General features: G+C 38.4%; 1 protein-coding gene across 2 annotated transcripts in view; it reads left to right on the plus strand.

The window, feature by feature from the left end:
• Positions 1–20,080, plus strand: part of KIAA0319L (KIAA0319 like) — a 109,525-nt gene that overhangs the window by 59,553 nt on the left and 29,892 nt on the right. For both annotated transcript variants that reach the window (XM_030869523.2, XM_030869514.2), the window contains exons 4-8: positions 8,584–8,827; positions 11,686–11,787; positions 14,863–14,960; positions 17,866–17,953; positions 18,426–18,518. In XM_030869523.2, the coding sequence (XP_030725383.1) occupies positions 8,584–8,827; positions 11,686–11,787; positions 14,863–14,960; positions 17,866–17,953; positions 18,426–18,518 (625 nt within the window). The remainder of the gene's footprint in view (positions 1–8,583; positions 8,828–11,685; positions 11,788–14,862; positions 14,961–17,865; positions 17,954–18,425; positions 18,519–20,080) is intronic.

Consider the following 20,080-nt stretch of genomic DNA (forward strand, 5'->3'; position numbering starts at 1 on the left):
TTACAAAGAGATATCAGTTGCTGCACATTGCAGGGGAAGCAAACTCTACAGATTAAATCCAGATAAGTTACTTGCCTGCTAGGAAAAATACAGTGGCATTGGTGTAAAGGTAGACTAAACCAGTGAAACAGAATAGACTCCAGAGAAAGACACACAAATATGGCCAGCTGATGTATCCAGGCAATTCAGTGGGAAAGGATAATCTTTTCAATAAATGGTGCTGGAACAATTGGATTGTGATATGGAAAAACATGAACCTTGACCCTTACCTCATACAATACAGAAAAACTAGCTCAAAATGGATTGTAGGCCTAAATTTAAGAGCTAAAACTATAAAACTTGTAGAAGAAAACTGGAACACATTTTTGTGATCTTGTCAATAAATACATAAATAAATAAATAAGTCACTAACATTATGAAACATAAAAGTAAGAACTGATAAATTGGAACTCATCAAAATTACAAGCTTTTGCTGTGTAAAAGACACCATTAAGAAAAATGAAAAGGCAAGCAACAGACTGGGAAAATGTATTTCCAAATTAAATACCTAACAGGACTTGTTTCTAGAATATATAAAGAGCTCTTGTAACTCAGTTAGAAAATTAATAATGAAACAAAGGATTTCAACAGATAGTCTACCAAAGAAGTTATACAGGTGTCCAGTAAGTACATGAAAAGGTGCTCAACATCATTCACCATTAGAAAAATGCAAATTAAAATGGCTAAAATTAAAAGAGTTATAACAAATTCTGGCAAGGTTATAGAACAACTGGAATGCTCACACTGGTGGTGGGACTATATAATGGCACAACTTTGGAAAATTGTTTGGCAGTTTTTTAAAAAGTTAAAGGTACATCTTCCATATGACCAAGCATTCTACTTATAGATATTTAATCAAGAGAAATGAAAGGGTATGTTCATACAGAGACTTGTAGAGGAATATCTATAGCAGCTCAATTGGTCATAGCCAAAAACTGGAATCACCTCAAATGTCCATCATTGCTGAACGAATAAATATATTTGTATATTCAAATATATTGTATATTTGTGTATTTTATTTGTATAAATATATTTGTATATTCACTTGTAGCATTCAGTAGAATGTTACTCAGCAATTGTAAGGAAAGAACTGTTGGTACACACCGTAACAGATTAATAGCAAAATAATTTTGCTGAGTGAAAGAAGCCAGACCAACAAAAAAAGTGTGTACTTTGTGATTCCACTTATATAAAATTCTAGAAAATGGAAACTAATCTATAGTGACAAGAAACAGAGCAGCGGTTGTTTGGAGGTGAGAGTGGGGAGAAGTGACTACAACGGAGCGTGAGGAATCTTTGGGAGTGATGGATATGTTTATTGTTTTGATTGTGGTGATGGTTTCATAAGTGTACACATATGTCAAGTTTTATCAAATTGTATACTTTAAATATGTTCGGTTTACTATGTCAATTATATCTTAATAAAGTTGTAAAAAATGGACAAAGATTTGAATAAACTTCAAAGAAAATATATATCTGGCCAATAAACATATGAGAAAAATTTCGACCTCATTAGTCATCACGAAAGTATAAGTTAAATCTCAGTGAGATACCATGAGAATGACAAAAAAAAGAAAACAGAAAAAAGACCAAGAATACTAAGTATTGGTGAACTTGTGGCACAACTAGAGCTCTCATACATTGCTTGTGGAAATACAAAATGGTACAGCAGCTTCTTTGGACAGTAGTTAACTGATTCTTATAAAGTTAAACATATATGTAATTAGCAATAAATATTTCTAAGAATTTACCCAAGATAAATTAAAATATGTTTACAGAAACATTTTGTATTCTAACATTTATAGCAGCTTTATTTATAAGAGCTGAGAACTGAAAAAAATCTCCATCAGTAGATGAATGGATAAAGAAATTTTGGTATATCTCTATAATGGTATACTACTCGGTAATAACAAGGAGTGAACTATTGATATACTGATATGAATATTAAAAATGTTATGTTGAGTGAAAGCAGCCAGAAACAAAAATAGTTTGTATATGATTCGTTTTATATGAAGTACAAAAAATGCCCAAACTAACTAATGGTGACAGGAAACAAATCAGTGGTTGTCTGGGCCTGGGGCTGGAGGCAGGAATTTACTGCAAAGGGGCATGAACCAACTGTTTTTTTTGATATAGTTGACATACAGTATTATGTTAGTTTCGGGTGTATTACATAGTGATTTGACATTTGCATGCTTTATGAAACGATATGTCTAGTGACAGACTGTCCCCATACAAAGTTATTACAATAGTATTGATCATATTCCTTATGCTTTATATTACATCCCCATGGCTTATTTATTTTATAACTGGAGGTTTGTACCTCTTGATCCCTTTCACCCTTTTCACCCCCACCCCTCAACCCACTTCCCTCTGGCAACCATATGTTTGTTCTCTGTATCTGTGAGTCTTTGTTTTGTTTGTTTATCTGTTTGTTTTTTAGATTCCACATATAAATGAGGTCACATGATACTTACCTTTCTCTGTCTGACGTATTTCACTTAGTGTAATACCCTCTAGATGTATCCATGTTATCACAAATGGCAAGATGTCATTTTTTATGGCCGAGTAATATTTCGTTGTATATATAATACCACTTCTTCATTCATTCATTCATCTATCAATGGACACTTAGGTTGCTATCATAACTTGGCTATTGTAAGGAATGCTGCTGTGAACACTGGTGTGCATATGTCTTTTCAAATTAGTGGGGTTTTTTTTAACATCTTTATTGGAATATAATTGCTTTACAATGTTGTATTAGTTGTTGCTGTATAACAAAGTGAATCAGCTATATGTATACATATATCCCCATATCTCCTCCCTCTTGCATCTCCCTCCCACCCTCCCTATCCCAACCCTCTAGGTGGACACAAAGCATCGAGCTGATCTCCCTGTGCTATGCGGCTGCTTCCTACTAGCTATCTGTTTTACATTTGGTAGTGTATACATGTCCATGCCACTCTCTCACGTTGTCCCAGCTTACCCGTTCCCCTCCTCGTGTCCTCAAGTCCGTTCTCTATGTCTGCATCTTTATTCCTGTCCTGCACCTAGGTTCTTCAGAACCTTTTTTTTTTTTTCAGATTCTATATGTATGTGTTAGCATTCGGTATTTGTTTTTCTCTTTCTGACTTACTTCACTCTGTATGACAGTCTCTAGGTCCATCCACCTCACTACAAATAACTCAATTTCGTTTCTTTTTATGGCTGGGTAATATTCCACTGTATATATGTGTCACATCTTCTTTATCCATTCATCTGTCGTTGGACACTTAGGTTGCTTCCATGTCCTGGCTATTGTAAATAGAGCTGCAATGAACATTGTGGTACATGACTCTTTTTGAATTATGGTTTTCTCAGGGTATATGCCCAGTAGTGGGATTCCTGGGTCGTATGGTAGTTCTGTTTTTAGTTTTTTAAGGAACCTCCGTACTGTTCTCCATAGTGGCTGTATCCATTTACATTCCCACCAAGAGTGCAAGAGGGTTCCCTTTTCTCCACACCCTCTCCAGCATTTATTGTTTGTAGATTTTTTGGTGATGGCCATTCTGACCGGTGTGAGGTGATACCTCATTGTAGTTTTGATCTGCATTTCTCTAATGATTAATGATGTTGAGCATCCTTTCATGTGTTTGTTGGCACAAATTAGTGTTTTAATTTTCTTTGGGTAAATACACAGAAATGAAATTCCTGGATTATATGGCAGTTCTATTTTCAATTTTTTGAGGAACCTCCATACTGGTTTTCATAGGGGCTGCACCAATTTACAATTCCACCAACAGTGCACAAAGATTCTCTTTTCTCCACATCCTCACCAACACCTGCTATTTGTTATCTTTTTTGATGATAGCCATTCTGACAGTTGTGAGGTGGTATCTCATTGCAGTTTGATTTGCATTTCTCTGATGATTAGTGATGTTGAGCCTCTTTTCATGTGTCTGTTGGCCATCTGTATGTCTTTTTTGGAAAAAATGTCTATTCATGTCCTCTGTAAATTTTTTTTTTTTTTTTTTGCTGTACGCGGGCCTCGCACTGTTGCAGCCTCTCCCGTTGCGGAGCACAGGCTCCAGACGCACAGGCTCAGCGGCCATGGCTCACGGGCCCAGCTGCTCCGCGGCACATGGGATCCTCCCGGACCAGGGCACGAACCCGTGTCCCCTGCATCGGCAGGTGGACTCTCAACCACTGCACCACCAGCGAAGCCCTGTACATTTTTTTTTTTTTTTTTTTGCGGTACGCGGGCCTCTCCCTGCCGTGGCCTCTCGCGCCGCAGAGCACAGGCTCCGGACGCGCAGGCTCAGCGACCATGGCTCACGGGCCCAGCAGCTCCACGGCATGTGGTATCCTCCCGGACCGGGGCACGAACCCGCGTCCCCTGCATCGGCAGGCGGACTCGCAACCACTGCGCCACCAGGGAAGCCCCCTGTACACTTTTTAATTGGATTTTTTTTCTATATTGAGTTGTATGAGTTCTTTGTATATTTTGGGTAGTAAACCCCTTATCAGATATATCATTTGCAAATATTTTCTACCATTCAGTAGGCTGCCTTTTCATTTTGTTGATAGTTTCCTTTACTGTGCAAAAGCTTTTTAGTTTGATGTCATCCTATTTGTTTATTTTTGCTTTTGTTTCCCTTGCCTGAGGAGACATATCCAAAAAAAAAATCAATATTAATATTATGTTAAGACCGATGTCAATATATACACTACCATGTGTAAAATATATAGCTATTGGAACCTGCTGTATAGCACAGGGAGCTCAGCTCGGTGCTCTGTGGTGACCTAGATGAGTGGGATGAGGGGGTGGGAGGGAAGTCCAAGAGGGAGGATATATATATATATATATATATATATGTATATATATATATATATATCTGATTCACTTTGTTGTACAGCAGAAACTTACACAACATTGTAAACCAACTATACCCCAATTAAAAAAAAAAAAAAAGACTGAGGTCAGATAGCTGACTGCCTGTGTTTTCTTCAGGGAGTTTTATGGTTTCAGGTATTACATTTAAGTCTTTAATCCATTTTGAGTTTAATTTTATATGTGGTATGATTAAGTAGTCCAGTTTCATTCTTTTGTGTTTAGCTGTCCAGTTCTCCCAACACCATTTATTGAAAAGGCTGTCTTTTCCCCATTGTATATTCTTGCCTCCTTTGTTGTAGATTAATTGATTATATAAGCATGGGCTTTTTTCTGGGCTCTCTGTTCTGTTCCATTGATCTGTGTATCTGTTTTTGCACCAGTACCATATTGTTTTGATTATTGTAGCTTTGTGGTATAGTTTTAAGTCAGGGAGCATGATACCTCCAGCTTTGTTCTTCTTTCTCAAGATTGCTTTGGCTATCCAGGGTCTTTGTGTTTCTGTACAAATACTAGAATTATTTGTTCTAGTTCTATGAAAAATGAATGTTTTTTGTTTTGTTCTGTTTTTGATAAGGATTGCATTGAATCTGTAGATTGTTCTGGGTAGTATGGTTATTTTAACAATATTAATTCTTCCAGTCCATGAGCATGGGATATCTTTACATTTGTTTGTCATCTTCAGTTTCTTTCATCAATGTCTTTTTTTTTTTTTTTTTTTGGCCACACCATGCTGCATGTGGGATCTTAGTTGCCTGATCAGGGATCGAACCCACGCCCCCTACACTGGAAGTGCAGAATCTTAACCACTGAATCGCCAGGGAATTCCTATCAATGTCTTTTTTTTATCCTCATAATATTTATTTATGTATTTATTTATTATTGAGGTATAGTTGATGTACAGTATTGTATAAATTTCAGGTGATTCACAAATTTTAAAGGTTATACTCCATTTATAGTTATTATAAAATATTGACTATATTCCCTGTGTTGTACAATATATCCTTGTAGCTTATTTATTTTATATATAGAATACATAGAATTTTGAACCTCTTTATCCCCTACCCCTATCTTGCTCCTCCCCCATTCCCTCTCCCCACTGGTAACCACTAGTTTGTTCTCTATATCTATGAGACTTTATTTTTTGTTATATTCACTAGTTTGTTTTATTTTTTAGATTCCACATAAACTTATAAGTGATATCATACAATATTTGCCTTTCTCTGTCTGACTTATTTCACTTAGCATAATACCCTCCAAGTCTGTCCATGTTGTTGCAGATGGCAAAATTTCATTCTTTTTTATGGCTGAGTAGTATTCCATTGTATATATATATACCGCATCTTCTTTATCTGTTCATCTGTTGATGGACGCTTAGGTTGCTTCCATGTCTTGGCCATTGTAAATAATGCTGCATTGAACATTTCAAATTTGTTTTTGTTTTTATGGATATATACCCAGGAGTGGAATTGCTGGGTATGGAAATTCTATTTTTAGTTCTTTGAGAAACCTCCATACTGTTTTATACAGTGGTAGCCCCAGTTTACCTTCCCACCAACAGTGTACGAGGGCTCCCTTTTCTCTTTCATCAATGTCTTACAGTTTTCAGAGTATAAGTCTTTTACTTCTTTGGTTATATTTATTCCTAGGTTTTACATTATTTTTGATGCAATTGTAAATGAGATTGTTTCCTTAATTTATCTTTCTGATAGATCACTATGAGTGTATAGAAATGCACCAGATTTCTCTATATTAATTTTGCATCCTGCAACTTTACTGAATTCATTTATTAGTTCTAATAGTTTTTTGGTAGCATCTTTAGGATTTTCTATGTATAGTGTCATATCATCTGCAAACAGTGACAGTTTTACTTCTTTTCCAGTTTGGATTCCTTTGATTTCCTTTTGTTGTCAGATTGCTGTGGCTAGGACTTCCAGTGCTATGTTGAATAAAAGTAGTGTGAGTGGGCACCCTTGTCTTTTGTTGAGTATGATGTTGGCTGTGGGTTTGTTATATATGGCCTTTATTATGTTGAGGTATGTTCTGTCTATAGCCAGTTTTAGAGAGTTTTTGTCATAAATGGATGTTGAATTTTTGTCAGAAGCTTTTTCTGCATCTATTGAGATGATCATATGATTTTTAGTCTTCAGTTTGTTAACGTGGTATATCACATTGATTGGTTTGTGGATATTGAATCATCTTTGCATTGCGGGATAAATCCCACTTGCTCATGGTGTATGATCCTTTTCACGTAATGTTGAATTTGGTACGCTAGTACTTTGTTGAGAATTTTTGCATCTATGTTCATCAGTGATATTGGTCTGTAATTTTCTTTTTTTGTGTGGTGGCTTTGTCTGTTTTTGGTATCAGGGTGACACTGACCTTCTAGAATGAGTTCAAAAGTGTTCCTTTCTCTTCAATTTTTGGGAATATTTTGAGAAGGATACATGTTACTTCTTCTTTAAATGTTTTGTAGAATTCACCTGTGAAGCTGTCTGGTCCTGGACTTTTGTTCACTGGGAGTTTTTTAAATTACTGATTTAATAATTTCATTACTGGAAATTAGTCTATGGCATGAACCAATTTTTGTGGCTGATAGAAATATTCTCTCTTGATTGTGGTTACATGGGTGTATACACTTGTCAAAACTCATTGACCTGTACACTTTACATGTGTGCAGTTTATTTTGTGTATTATACTTCAATTAGTTGATTTTAAAAAATCCATACAACCACCCTGTTTAACCACTCATCATTTCTCATTTGGATGAATGCAGTAACCTCCTAAAGGGTATTCCTGCTGTTGTCTCACTCCTTCAAACCCATACACTGTGCAACAACCTGAATGATTCATTTAAAACAAAAACCTGACCTACCTTGTCACTTCCCTGTATATAACCCTTTAATTGTCATCATCACCTGGCTTCTTAAAGTAGCATCTAATGTCTTCTTTAGTCTGACCCCTCACTGTCTTCCCAGCTCATCTTCTATTACTCCCTGCCTCTCACTTTGCTTATGACTCATTTCCCAACACTAGCTATGTTAATCTCATTTCTTGTGCTTATACTCATCTCTCCCCTCAGCCCCTTCCCTAGTTTACCCTTTAAAATGCATCTCAGGACTCTCCACCTCCAGAAGGTCTTTATTTACTTATTTAAACTATCCTTCTTCACATGCTTCCTCTCTCCAAGAAAGAGAAGTACTCCGATTATGTTTCTTTGGTTCAGTCATGGCTCTTATAGGTATATTTACCATTTTGGCTTATTATGTTTCTAGTCCTTTCTTCTCCACTAGATTGTGTGCTTGTTGAGCACAGTGATTATGTTTTAATTATATTTTGGATCCACAGGCCTGTTTTATAATAGTTGCTTATTAATACATATTTGTAAAAAGATTGAATATAAATATTAAGTAAGAAAAGAAGGTAAAAGTATACATAGTGTAATTATTACTACTTTGTTTTGAGCAAAACTCTTCCCATAGAAAAAAATACTGGGAAGATTTATATCAACATTTTAACACCACTTTGGGTGATAAGATTAGTTTCTTTAATATTTTTGACAGTTTTGCATTTTTCAAAAAAAAAATTTAACATGCAGTTATTTCATGAGACATGACCTAAAAAACTGGCTGTATAACTTTTGCCTATTCAAATGAATTTTTGCATTTCTCTAGGTCCACAACACAGATACAATTTCTAATCCCTTAACCACAGATCTGACTGCGAAGATTCCTGGTTGGTCAAATGTATCAGTTCAACCTGAGGCATCAGAGGACCCGGGTGCTACTCCTAGCATTCAGCAAGTAACAGTCCCTGGGAAAATCCTGATTGCTACCCCTCTGCCAGTGGCTCCTTCCTACAGTTATGCCACCCCTACCCCTCAGGCCTCTTTCCAGAGCACCTCAGCACCATACCCAGGTGAGGCCCTTTTCTTCTGTCCTTGGAGATAGGATGGGGAAATAGAGATTTTGATCAAAGTGTTCCCTGTTCGTGGAAAGAAAGGAGGGAGGCATGACTTTTAAATACTGTAGGTTAAAAAAATAATAATCCTGTTAATGTCCCTGTAATCATAGGACTTGGTCTCTCAATCCTTTTTTCAATAAGCTCCAGCCTGTGGGTATTTTGAGGCTCTTTCCAGAGCCAAATTCCACTGTACCTAGATTCAATTAAGTAATGTTCAAGGAGCCAAGCAAGCAGAGGCCACTGGGAAGAAAGAGTCGGGTCTGTATAACTGTTTGCCTTCTGAATGGGTGATTGTGGGTCAGATATTTGTGTCTGTGATTTCGATAGCATCTTTATTTTTATTTTTTAAATGTTTATTTATTTAGGCCGTGCCATGTGGCTTATGGGATCTTAGTTCCTTGGCCAGGGATCAAACTGGGGCCACAGCAATGAAAGCACTGAGTCCTAACCACTGGACTGCCAGGGAATTCTGCATCTTTATTTTTTTTATTATTATTATTTTTTGCATCTTTATTTTTAAAGCAACTCATAGGAAGGAGATTTATACAGAGTGTTGCCTTAACAACAAGTCTGCTTCATAAGTTCTGTTCTAAGGTATTAGGAGGAAATGCTTAATCAAGGGAACTAAGTTGATCTTTATCCTCTGAAAAAGTCGACAGGGTGAAACAAAGCCAGTGAAAACGAATTTTTGCCAATTTTTAATTTCCTAAGGTTTCCTTCAGTGGTAATATAACATAAAATTTTAGTGTTTCAGTCCTGAGGCACTAAAGTAATTTTTGTATTCAGGCAGAATGGTTGTAATTTTTGGTGTAATTGTGAAAGTTTTGGGCTGTGCTGTATATATATAATTTTTTTAAATAAATTTATTTATTTATTTTTGGCTGTGTTGGGTCTTTGTTGCTGCATGCGGGCTTTCTCTAGTTGCGGTGAGCGGGGGCTACTCTTCATTGTGGTGCGCGGGCTTCTCATTGCAGTGGCTTCTCGTTGAAGAGCACAGGCTCTAGGCACACAGGCTTCAGTAGTTGTGGCACGCAGGCTCAGTTGTTGTGGCTCGTGGGCTCTAGAGCTCAGGCTCAGTAGTTGTGGTGCACGGGCTTAGTTGCTCTGTGGCATGTGGGATATTCCCGGACCAGGGCTCAAACCCGTGTCCCCTGCATTGGCAGGCGGATTCTTAACCACTGCGCCACCAGGGAAGCCCTGTGCTGTATTTTTGACCATTATACTTTCTCTAAGTATAGTGATTTCCTTCTTTCTTTCTTTTCTTTTTTCTTTTTTTTGAAAGTTACTGCAGCAATTCTTATTCCACCTGCTGCGGTGTCTAAATGCTGAAGCTTCCATAATGGATGGTTTCATTTCTCCCCAAGTGCGGTGTTCCCAAGCAGACAGATAAATCTCAAATTTCATATTTGTCTAGGAAACCCTTTTCACCTTCCAGTCTTGGAATATGGGTGAACCAGAGCTTTAAGCTCTCTAGTTCCTAGGTCTCATACCAAGTGAACAATTATTGTTAGAGAAATAAGATTTATATAATCAGTGGTTCTCAACAGCCTGTAAACATTTTTCGTTGTTACAACCGTGGAGGAGGGGTGCTACTGACATCTAGTGGGTAGAGACTAGGGATACTACTAAACATCTTACAGTGCACAGGACAATCTCCCCCCATCCCAACCCCAACACGCACAAAGAATTGGTCCAAAGAATTGGTTGTGCCATAGTTGAGAAGCTTTGACATGTATGGAATAGCTGGTGAAAAGCAGAAATATAGTATCTAGCTATTAGCTGATGGATGTTTCAAAAATGCTAAAGTAGTTCAGGAAGTAGATCAGTTCGAACTGAAATGGTCTGGGAAGATTTTTTGGAGAGAAGCCTGGCTTTTAAGCTAGAAACAAAGTACTGTATTTATAATAAAGTAAGCACACACCCCAATTGAAGACAAAAGCTTTAGCAAAGTCCCCAAGAGTAGACTTCTATGGAGCACAAGAGGGCAAATGAGTAAAACTAGAGGCAGAATCAGGTGGAAGGGTGAGATGATGTGATCAGATGATGATGGATCTCTGATGCCAGGTTTGGAATTTGGACTGAAACATGGTGTGGGAGTGGGAGTCTTAAGTAGGAGACTATCATGGTGGGTGAGTATTTTAGAAAAATTCATGGTGATGGGTGTTTTAGGGAGACAGAATGGATTAGAATGGGGAGAGCTAGCAGAGGGAAGACCAGTTAAGATTCTTGGAATTATCTAAGTCTATGGCTGTATCAATTGAAATGGAAACAAAATTAAGGCTAGCCTTGCGGCCAACACTTGCCTTTTCCTCTAGGAACTTTATATATATATTTTATTAGAAAGTTATGTATCAGCATAAAGATGATCCTTGAAACAGAGTTGAACTCTGTTTATTGAATTCTGTGGAAAATACTATATAAAGAGGGCTTAGGGAAAGATCATAGTTAAAATACAGTGGAGAAAAACTCAGAGAGAAAGGAAGAAAGTGGAATAATACGGTGTCATGATAACCATGAGTTTTAAGATGGAGGCAGTCAGCAGTATTAGATACCACAGAGGTGAAGGATGAGGGTTGAGAAACAGCTATTAGATTTGCTAAGAAGCAGTTTGTTGATGACCTCTAAGGATCCTTTTCGGTGGAAAAGTGGGGGCACAGTCACGTTTCAGGGGATTAGAGAGTGGGTAAATAATGAGGAAATGAAGGCAGTAGCTGAATATTGTTTATAGAAGAAATTTGGCCATAAAAGGAAGGAGAGAAATGAGATAGTCTGGATCTAATTTCTTATCTCTTGTGTATTTTCTTCACTTCCAGTTATAAAGGAACTGGTGGTATCTGCTGGAAACAGTGTCCAGATTACCTTGCCTAAGAATGAAGTTCAGTTAAATGCATATGTTCTCCAAGAGCCAGATGCAGGTAAAACATCCACTTATATTTGGTTAATGTTTTAATTCATAATGGAATCTACATACATTTACTGTCTGTAAAAGTCCTATGAGAATAAGATATAGCTTGAACATGCACAAATATTTATGTGATGTGAGAGGCAATATAATGTTTGAGATCATGGGCTTTGATGTCAAGGCTGGGTTCAAATCTGAGCTCAGCCAGTCATTAGCTGAATGATTTTAAGCAAATTATTTAACTTCTCTAAGTTTCCATTTCTTTCTCAGTAAAATGAGGATAATAATTCCTACTTCATAAGGTTACTTTAAGAGCAAAATGAAATGGTATAACGTACCTATATACCTCAGTGCCTAGCACATAGCTGATGCTCATTAAATGTAGATTTTATTATGCCCATTTAAAACTGGGACTCAGGTTAACCTGTTTATTTTGGCCAAACAACTAGTAAGTAGCAGATATAGAACTTGTAGAGAAGTTATTCAAGACTACTACTAATATAGATTTGTCATGTAAAAAAAAAGATAAGCCCAATGTAATATACAATATTCAAATTTATGAAATATATAAATTAGGGAATGATTAATTTATTACTTAAGAAAACTTTTGTAATATGCGCATCCTTTTAACCTTTGAAGTACATGTTAATATACCAAAGTTTGACTTATAAACACGTATTCTCTTAAGATTATCTGTGACATGAAGTGAAGCATATGTTGATGGAAAATGATTGCATTGGCTTTGTGTTAACTCTCATTATAAGGTTAGTCAAGTAGCTCATTGTAAGGCTAGTTAAGCAAAATGCCTTACTGTATTCAGGATGGGGGTCCTTGCATTTTAGGTACACATGTTTCCAATACAATATCCCTACTTTCCGGGCCTAGTACCAAATAGTGTATTTATGCAAAAAGTACTTTTCCAGAACCTAAATGCCCTCTCTGTTCTTTTTTTTTTTTTTTTTAAAGGAGATGTTGGGGGTAGGAGTTTATTAATTAATTTATTTTTGCTGTGTTGGGTCTTCGTTTCTGTGCAAGGGCTTTCTCTAGTTGTGGCAAGCGGGGGCCACTCTTCATCGCGGTGCGCGGGCCTCTCACTATTGCGGCCTCTCTTGTTGCGGAGCACAGGCTCTAGACATGCAGGCTCAGTAGTTATGGCTCACGGTCCCAGCTGCTCCGCAGCATGTGGGATCCTCCCAGACCAGGGCTCGAACCCGTGTCCCTTGCATTGGCAGGCAGATTCTTAACCACTGCGCCACCAGGGAAGCCCCCCCTCTCTGTTCTTTATTTCTGCCCTCACATTGAGTTTTCCTTATCAGTTCATTCCACCTTCCTATAGAGAAACATATTCCTTTCCTCCTCTGGTGATAAGTTAAGGTGAATGGATTTGGTGGCCTTTGAAGATGCAGGTAAAGAAAGAACTGCTTTGAGCTGCAGTTGCTTCCACTCTTCTGTGAAAGATATCCTGGCACTACTGTATTTTCTTTTCTAACCCCTATTTGCATATACATTTCTGTGAGTTGATATCACCTTGTATATCAGTATTCCAAAACACATCAGTTCAAAAACAGATTCTTTCAACTCTCCACTCCCCAGTTTCTTCAGTCTTAATCAGATACATGAGATGGATGGTTTCAAACTTTCAAAGGTTGGGGATGATGAGGCAGGACCAGCTCTGCCTGTTCTTCATTCCTCTCATCTCCTATGGCAGCCCCTGCAGCACCTCTCAGGATCCCTCTAGGGTTCAGAGGCATGATCTGAAAACCACTGCCCTAAATCATTAAAACCAGCATTCTGTCTAACAGACCTGTACTCAGTTGTTCCTACCGTTAGGCAAATTCCTGTCTGTAAGGCATAATTCGTCCCCTGAGCTTTTCTGTTCCAAGAGTATTGTCATTTGTTGAAATTTGTGTTGCTAGCCTTAGATGTTATAAAATTGTCAATTCCCAAGCTAGTGTGAGTCTGTTTTCTGTGTGGGGAAAAAAAATTTCTAACTACAGTTGAAGAAATGTCATGTCTTAGCACCAGTCCTACTTCTGCTTCTTCTTTCCTGCTCCTCACATAACCTAACTTCTACAGATACATTTATGAAAGCTGCCTGGGGCTGACAACTGGCCAAAACAAAGCTAGTATTCTCTGGAGGAAGGAAGAGTAATAGATCTTGTATCTCAGGCTTATAAAGTAAAATCTAGTCTTAAGACTGTTTGGAATTAAGTTCTGTGTGTTAACTTTTGAACTCATGAAGTAAGAAAAAGGTGACCATTCTCTGTAAGCATTTGAGACTTCTTTTTTTTCCCCTTTTATTTTTCCCTTTTTGGGTAGTAAATTAAATGAAACCTTCCTACTGAATCCCACCCATTCCTAGCCATAAATGCATCTTGTTCCAAAAAATATTTAAGACAACTTTAACTGGGGAGGGATTCCATTTAGATAACAGGATTCTATCCTCACGCTACCCAGTGATACAGTCTGAGCTACAAATGAGGACCATTTAATGCTTCATTTGATCTTAATTAATTTCAGTGGGGCCTGTTTTAAATGGGCCATCCCCTACCACCTTCTGCAGTGTGTTATTTATTAGCTCAGCAGGAATGAAGTAGCTCTTTTAACTCACCAGGGTGTGATGACCTCAGTGAGACGAGTATTGTTAGCACTCTTTAAAAAGGTATTTTTGAACCATGTTATTTAGAAGTCATTGCTGTTCTTTGTTGCAAAAGAAGTTTTGCAAGAAAATGGCCTTTATTCCCACTGAGTTCATCCATAGTGGTTTGTAGGGCATGTATTTTCACTGGGATGCCATACCATGAGCAACCTGGTATTTTAGGGGAGGATTGGCCCAAAGCAGCGTGGGTATGGGGCAGGAATGAGCATTGCTGGGAGAGAGTTGGAAGAAGCCCTAAGTATAGTTGAGTCAGCAGAATCCACCTTTTCTTTCAACAGAATGTTTGGTTTCCCTTTGGCTTTGGGGTAAAATCTTGAAAACTAAGGTCTTGTCAAGATTGAGAAAAATTTTGTTATTCACAGGCTATGTGGTTGCCCTCTTTGTGTGTAGGTGTGTGTTTTCATGATTTTTGTAACTGCCCTTCTATAGGAGAAACCTACACCTACGACTGGCAGCTGATTACTCATCCTAAAGACTACAGTGGAGAAATGGAAGGGAAACATTCCCAGATCCTCAAACTATCCAAGGTGAATTTGCTTCCTGTCATTTGCAGGGATGGGGTAGAGGTACTGACCATTTTCTAACATGTATAATATAGAATTTTCTGTCCACACTTAACTTAGGAACAGTCTTTCAGAAGCGAATCCTCCAAAAGTCTGGCTGGCTGACATCCAGTATTTGTTAGTGTATGATTCTCAAATTTTCATTTATGGTGAGAATATTGTATAAGCATAGTGGTGATAGCTGAAAATACACACTAAACAGCTTTTAAGGGTAACATAAGGATTTTAGAATTTGGGAGATAAGCTAGGTTATTTGTGGCCACATGACTGTGTAAATTGGCTCAGTCTTTTTTTGGGATTCAGTGTAGTTATTAAGAGCCATAAAAATGTTCATATTCTTTGGCCAAGCAATTGCTTTTTCCTTCCTTCCTTCTTTCTTTCTTTCTTCCTTCCTCCCTCCCTGCCGTCCTTCCTTCCTTCCATCCTTCCTTCCTTTCTTTCCTCTCTTTCTTTCAACAACTGTTCATTGTACACTAGTTATGTGGCAGGTATTGGGGATTTACTAGTGAATTAATCATAATATTAGCATTTAAGGAAAATAGAGTCTAGTAGGTGCTACTGACCAGAAGCAGGTAATTATAACAGGAGTCCACTAGGTCAGTGCATGGGGTATTGAAGCCCTGGGGAGTTAGAGTAGATTTTTTAGAGTTGGCCTAGTTGGGTCATGAAAGGTGACTGGCTTACTGGGTAAAGGGTGGAGTGGTAATACCCCAAGCAGAGGAAGCAATATGTCCACTGGGCCAAATAATAGAGAGAAATGTGGGAAAAAGGGCATTTTACGTGGTTCATCCTGACTGGACCCCATGGTATGAGAGGAACAGTGGCACAAGTAAGTTGGAGAGATGCAGGTGCCAGATGGCACAGAGCCTTGTGTGCCAGAGTGAGGCCTTGGGCTCTTATCTAGAGGGAATATGGTGCCTTTGAAAGGTTTTAAGCAGGAGAATGACATGTTCAGATTTTCAGTTTAGAAGGATCACCCTGACTGCAGGTTGGAGGAGATACGACTCAAACTAGGGAGACCAGGGAGGAATCTATTGAAAAATGTAGGTGTGAGATGATAATAGTCTGAGTGAAAAAAAAACTAAATAAATAAAATAAAACTTAAAAACCACCTATTGAGCTCTTACCATGTGCCAGAAACAGTGCGAATTATTTTATGCAGTTATTTCATTTAATCTTCCTAACAACCCCAAGATGTAAATATTAGTATTTGTTTTACAAATGACGAAAATAAAAATTAGAAAAACAAAGTGGTTTGGCCAAAGTGCACAAAGCTATTAAATGGTAGATTTGAACTGGAACTTTCCATCTCTAAGCCCATGCTCTTAACAACTGTGCTATGATGAATGGTTAAAAACTAAGATGATGACAGTGTGAATGGAGAGAAGTGGGTGGATTTGAGAAATATTATGGAGGTCAACTTGGTGATCGATTAATTGGGTGGAGGTGTTGAGGAAGAGAAGTCCAGGATAATTTTAGCCTTTTGGCTTAGACACTTCATTGGATGTTGGTATATTTGTGGTGATCTTCACTGAAATGAGGAACATAGATAGAGGAGCAGGTTTGGAAGAGGTTTTCAGATGATTAATTCATGTTGGGACAGAGTGAGTTTGAGGTACCTGTGAAACATTTGAGTGGAGGGATCAATAGGTAGTTGGGGGTAAGGGGCTAGAGATCAGGATGCAAGTCCGGGCTGGAGAGATAAATTTGTACACCAGCGTCAAATAGTTGACAACCGAAGCCATGAATAGATGAAAACATCCAGAGAGGGTGTAGAGTGAAGTAATAAATGGATTGCAATTGGAATGCTGGGGAACACTGTCATTAAACGTATGGAAGAAAGAGGAAATGGAAGAAAATGAGGAGTAGGCCTAGAAGTGAAAGCCAAGGAAGGAGAGCATTACAAGAAGAAGGAAGTGGTCAAAAATGCTCCATGCATTCAATTAGTGTTTACCCAAAGAAGATAATTCAAAAGAAAGAAAAAAACCATTTTACCTGAAAGGTGTTCACCACAGCATTAGTTATAATAGTAAAATTTTGGAAACAACCCAAATATCCAACAATGTGAAATGCTTATGTGAATTATGGCACATTTATTCATGTACTATTCTGCAGCCATTAAAATGACTATTTAAGAGACTGTTCTAATGGGAAAAGTGTTCATGCTAAATGAATGGAAGAAAGAATAATAAAAAGTTTGATATATCGTGATTTTAGCTAGGCCCTGAATACCACTGAAATATGAGCTCCTCAAGGGTAGGGACCTTATCTAATTCCTCTCCAAACCCCAGGCCTAGGACAATGACCACATATAATTGATTCTCAATACATGTTTGTTGGACAGATGTACTGTTTATAGCTCTTTTTTTCGATGTGGTAAAAGATGAGAGGGAAATAAGAAAAATGTGATTAGTTGGGGTGTTAGGACAATGGGATTGTGGGTGATTTTTTTTAATGTTCATACAGTTAGTGGAAATCAGGAGGGGGAAATATTCAGATATTTGAGAGCTATTTGGTGTTTTTTACAAAATGTTTTTCTTTGCAGAGATGATTGTTTTAATTTCATAACTGTGAAGTAGGATGGTTGGGCCCTTAATGTTCTTCTGAAAAGAAAATGGGAGTACAGAGATGTTGAAATCCCTTCTGTTGTTCCGAGTCAGCTAGTAATAAGATTCACATGAAAAGCTATGGTTTTTTAGTTTATAATTCATTGTTTCATATCTTCAGCTAGTTTACTTTCTCCATTTTGGAAATGGTGCAAGAAGAGGAGAATTCAAGAAACAACATTGGAAAATTCAGATATATGTGTTATTTTAAATATTATGCTGCTGTTTGTGGTTGTCTAAAAGATCTTCTCTCACTTCTGCAGCTCACTCCAGGCCTGTATGAATTCAAAGTGATTGTAGATGGTCAAAATGCCCACGGGGAAGGCTATGTGAATGTGACAGTGAAACCAGGTATGTTACCCAGCCCTGGCCATGTCTCCACTGCTCCTTCTGCAGGATTCCCAAGGAGATGGAGATTTGATGTTAGGGGTTTTAAATTCTCATTCTTTTTTTGTAATATATTTACGTATTGGGCAATTCCTAGTTCACAAAGCTTGTTTGTTGTCCACCTCTACTCAGCTTGCTTGAAAGCAAGAAGTTGCTGCTGTAGTACTTCTGATGTAGTAGATAGGACATGAGCATTGAAAGAAATTGAAAGAATGCGCAGGGCATGGCCTTAGCAGTCGTCAGGTTTAGAAGAGGCTTTAACACTCCCAGGTGTCTTAGGTTAGAATGGCAGCCTGATCTGTGACTTTACCATTTGGTGATGCTCAGCTCTCACTTATGTAATGGAAAATGACTTATGCTCCACCCAGATATGGCCTGCTTCTCCTATAATTTATAAAGACCCTCTTCCAATTTCTTGTGGGTCATGTTCTTGCAGAGCCCCGTAAGAATCGGCCTCCTGTTGCCATTGTGTCACCACAGTTCCAGGAGATCTCTCTGCCAACCACTTCTACAGTCATTGATGGCAGCCGTGAGTACTTGTCTAGGCATGATGTTTCAGAAGAGCCTTCACTGTGTACTGGTAGAAGGTTTGGGGCCAACTATGTCTGCATACTGTTTAGGCCAGTCCTCTTGGCCGTGTTAGGGGAAGACCAACCATCTGAAGCAATTCATTAGGAAGTAAAAACCAGACAGGCCCTGTTTAAAATCCCCATGTGGGGCTTCCCTGGTGGCGCAGTGGTTGAGTGTCCGCCTGCTGATGCAGGGGACACGGGTTCGTGCCCCGGTCTGGGAAGATCCCACATGCCGCGGAGCGGCTAGGCCCATGAACTATGGCCACTGAGCCTGCGCGTCCGGAGCCTGTGCTCCGCAACAGGAGAGGCCACAGCAGTGAGAGGCCTGCGTACCGCAAAAAAAAAAAAAAAAAAAAATCCCCGTGTGGCCTGTCTGCAGTAATAGTTCTGCTCTGAGATGGTAAGAAAGTAGGATTGTTCATGTGTTTAGCATTATTTTAGTTGAAACTTGCTGGTTTTCAAATTCGCTTGCCTGGAGTTGCCATCCTTAGCTATGGAAACAAAGCTCCTTCCTATCATGACAAGATAAGTAACTGAGGGTCTTGACAAAGAGCTCTCACTCAGCTATCACTGCCTAGCAAGATTCTCGTTAGCCTTCTCCTGGAGAGACTCACAGAATGGAGCACACACCCCTGCCTGGGCCCATTGTTAACATGTCACCCTTCAGAGGAGTGTCACCTGATGGGTGACATGAGACGATTTCTGGGCCTTGGCTCTGTGTGTGCAAGAGGTTTCGGGCCTGTCACTCTCCAGCATTGGCTTGGTCTCTCTGGAGGCCCGTTAAGGCCCTGTCACCCCTGAGTGTCTTGGCACAACAGGGGCTTGTGGCAGAGGCTGCTTTAGCAGAGGGATCTCTAGCGGGTTAAACCTTTCATGTAGGTGATTCTGGCCAGAAGAGGAGGACAGAAGAGTAGCAGGCCAAGAGGAAGAGGCAGAATAGGAAGAAACACTTGTGAGAATGGCAGAAAGGGTTCACTTAGTACCATTTTATTTTATATTTTGGATTAGATCAAAGTTGAATAATATGTAAAGGTACACAGTGAAAAGAATCACTACCCTCCCGGTCTCCCAACTATCCAGTTTTCCTCCAGGCAACCAATGGTATTATCTTATGTATCTTTCCAGAGATATTTGATGCGTATTTAAGAAAATACATATACAGTCCTTATGACAACACATTATGTGCACTGTTACATACAGTGCTTGTTTCTATATGTTGGAGAATTTTTCTGAATTAATACATGCAATACTTCTTCATTCTTTTTTTCCTTTAATGATTACATAACCTTCCATGATATGAATATATGATTTCATTGTATGAATATGTACTTGTTTTCAATCTCTATTGATGACCATTTAGATTATTTTTGACTTGCTATTACAAATAACATTATCATGAATAATCTTGTAAGCATGACATTTAACACAAATATTAAATGTCCTACAGATACACAACACAAGTGCAAGTAGATCTGAAGGATTAAATTCTTAGAAGAGGAATTGCAGGGACAAAGATAAA

The sequence above is a fragment of the Globicephala melas genome, chromosome 1, assembly GCF_963455315.2.
Source record: "Globicephala melas chromosome 1, mGloMel1.2, whole genome shotgun sequence".
Lineage (NCBI taxonomy): Eukaryota > Metazoa > Chordata > Mammalia > Artiodactyla > Delphinidae > Globicephala > Globicephala melas.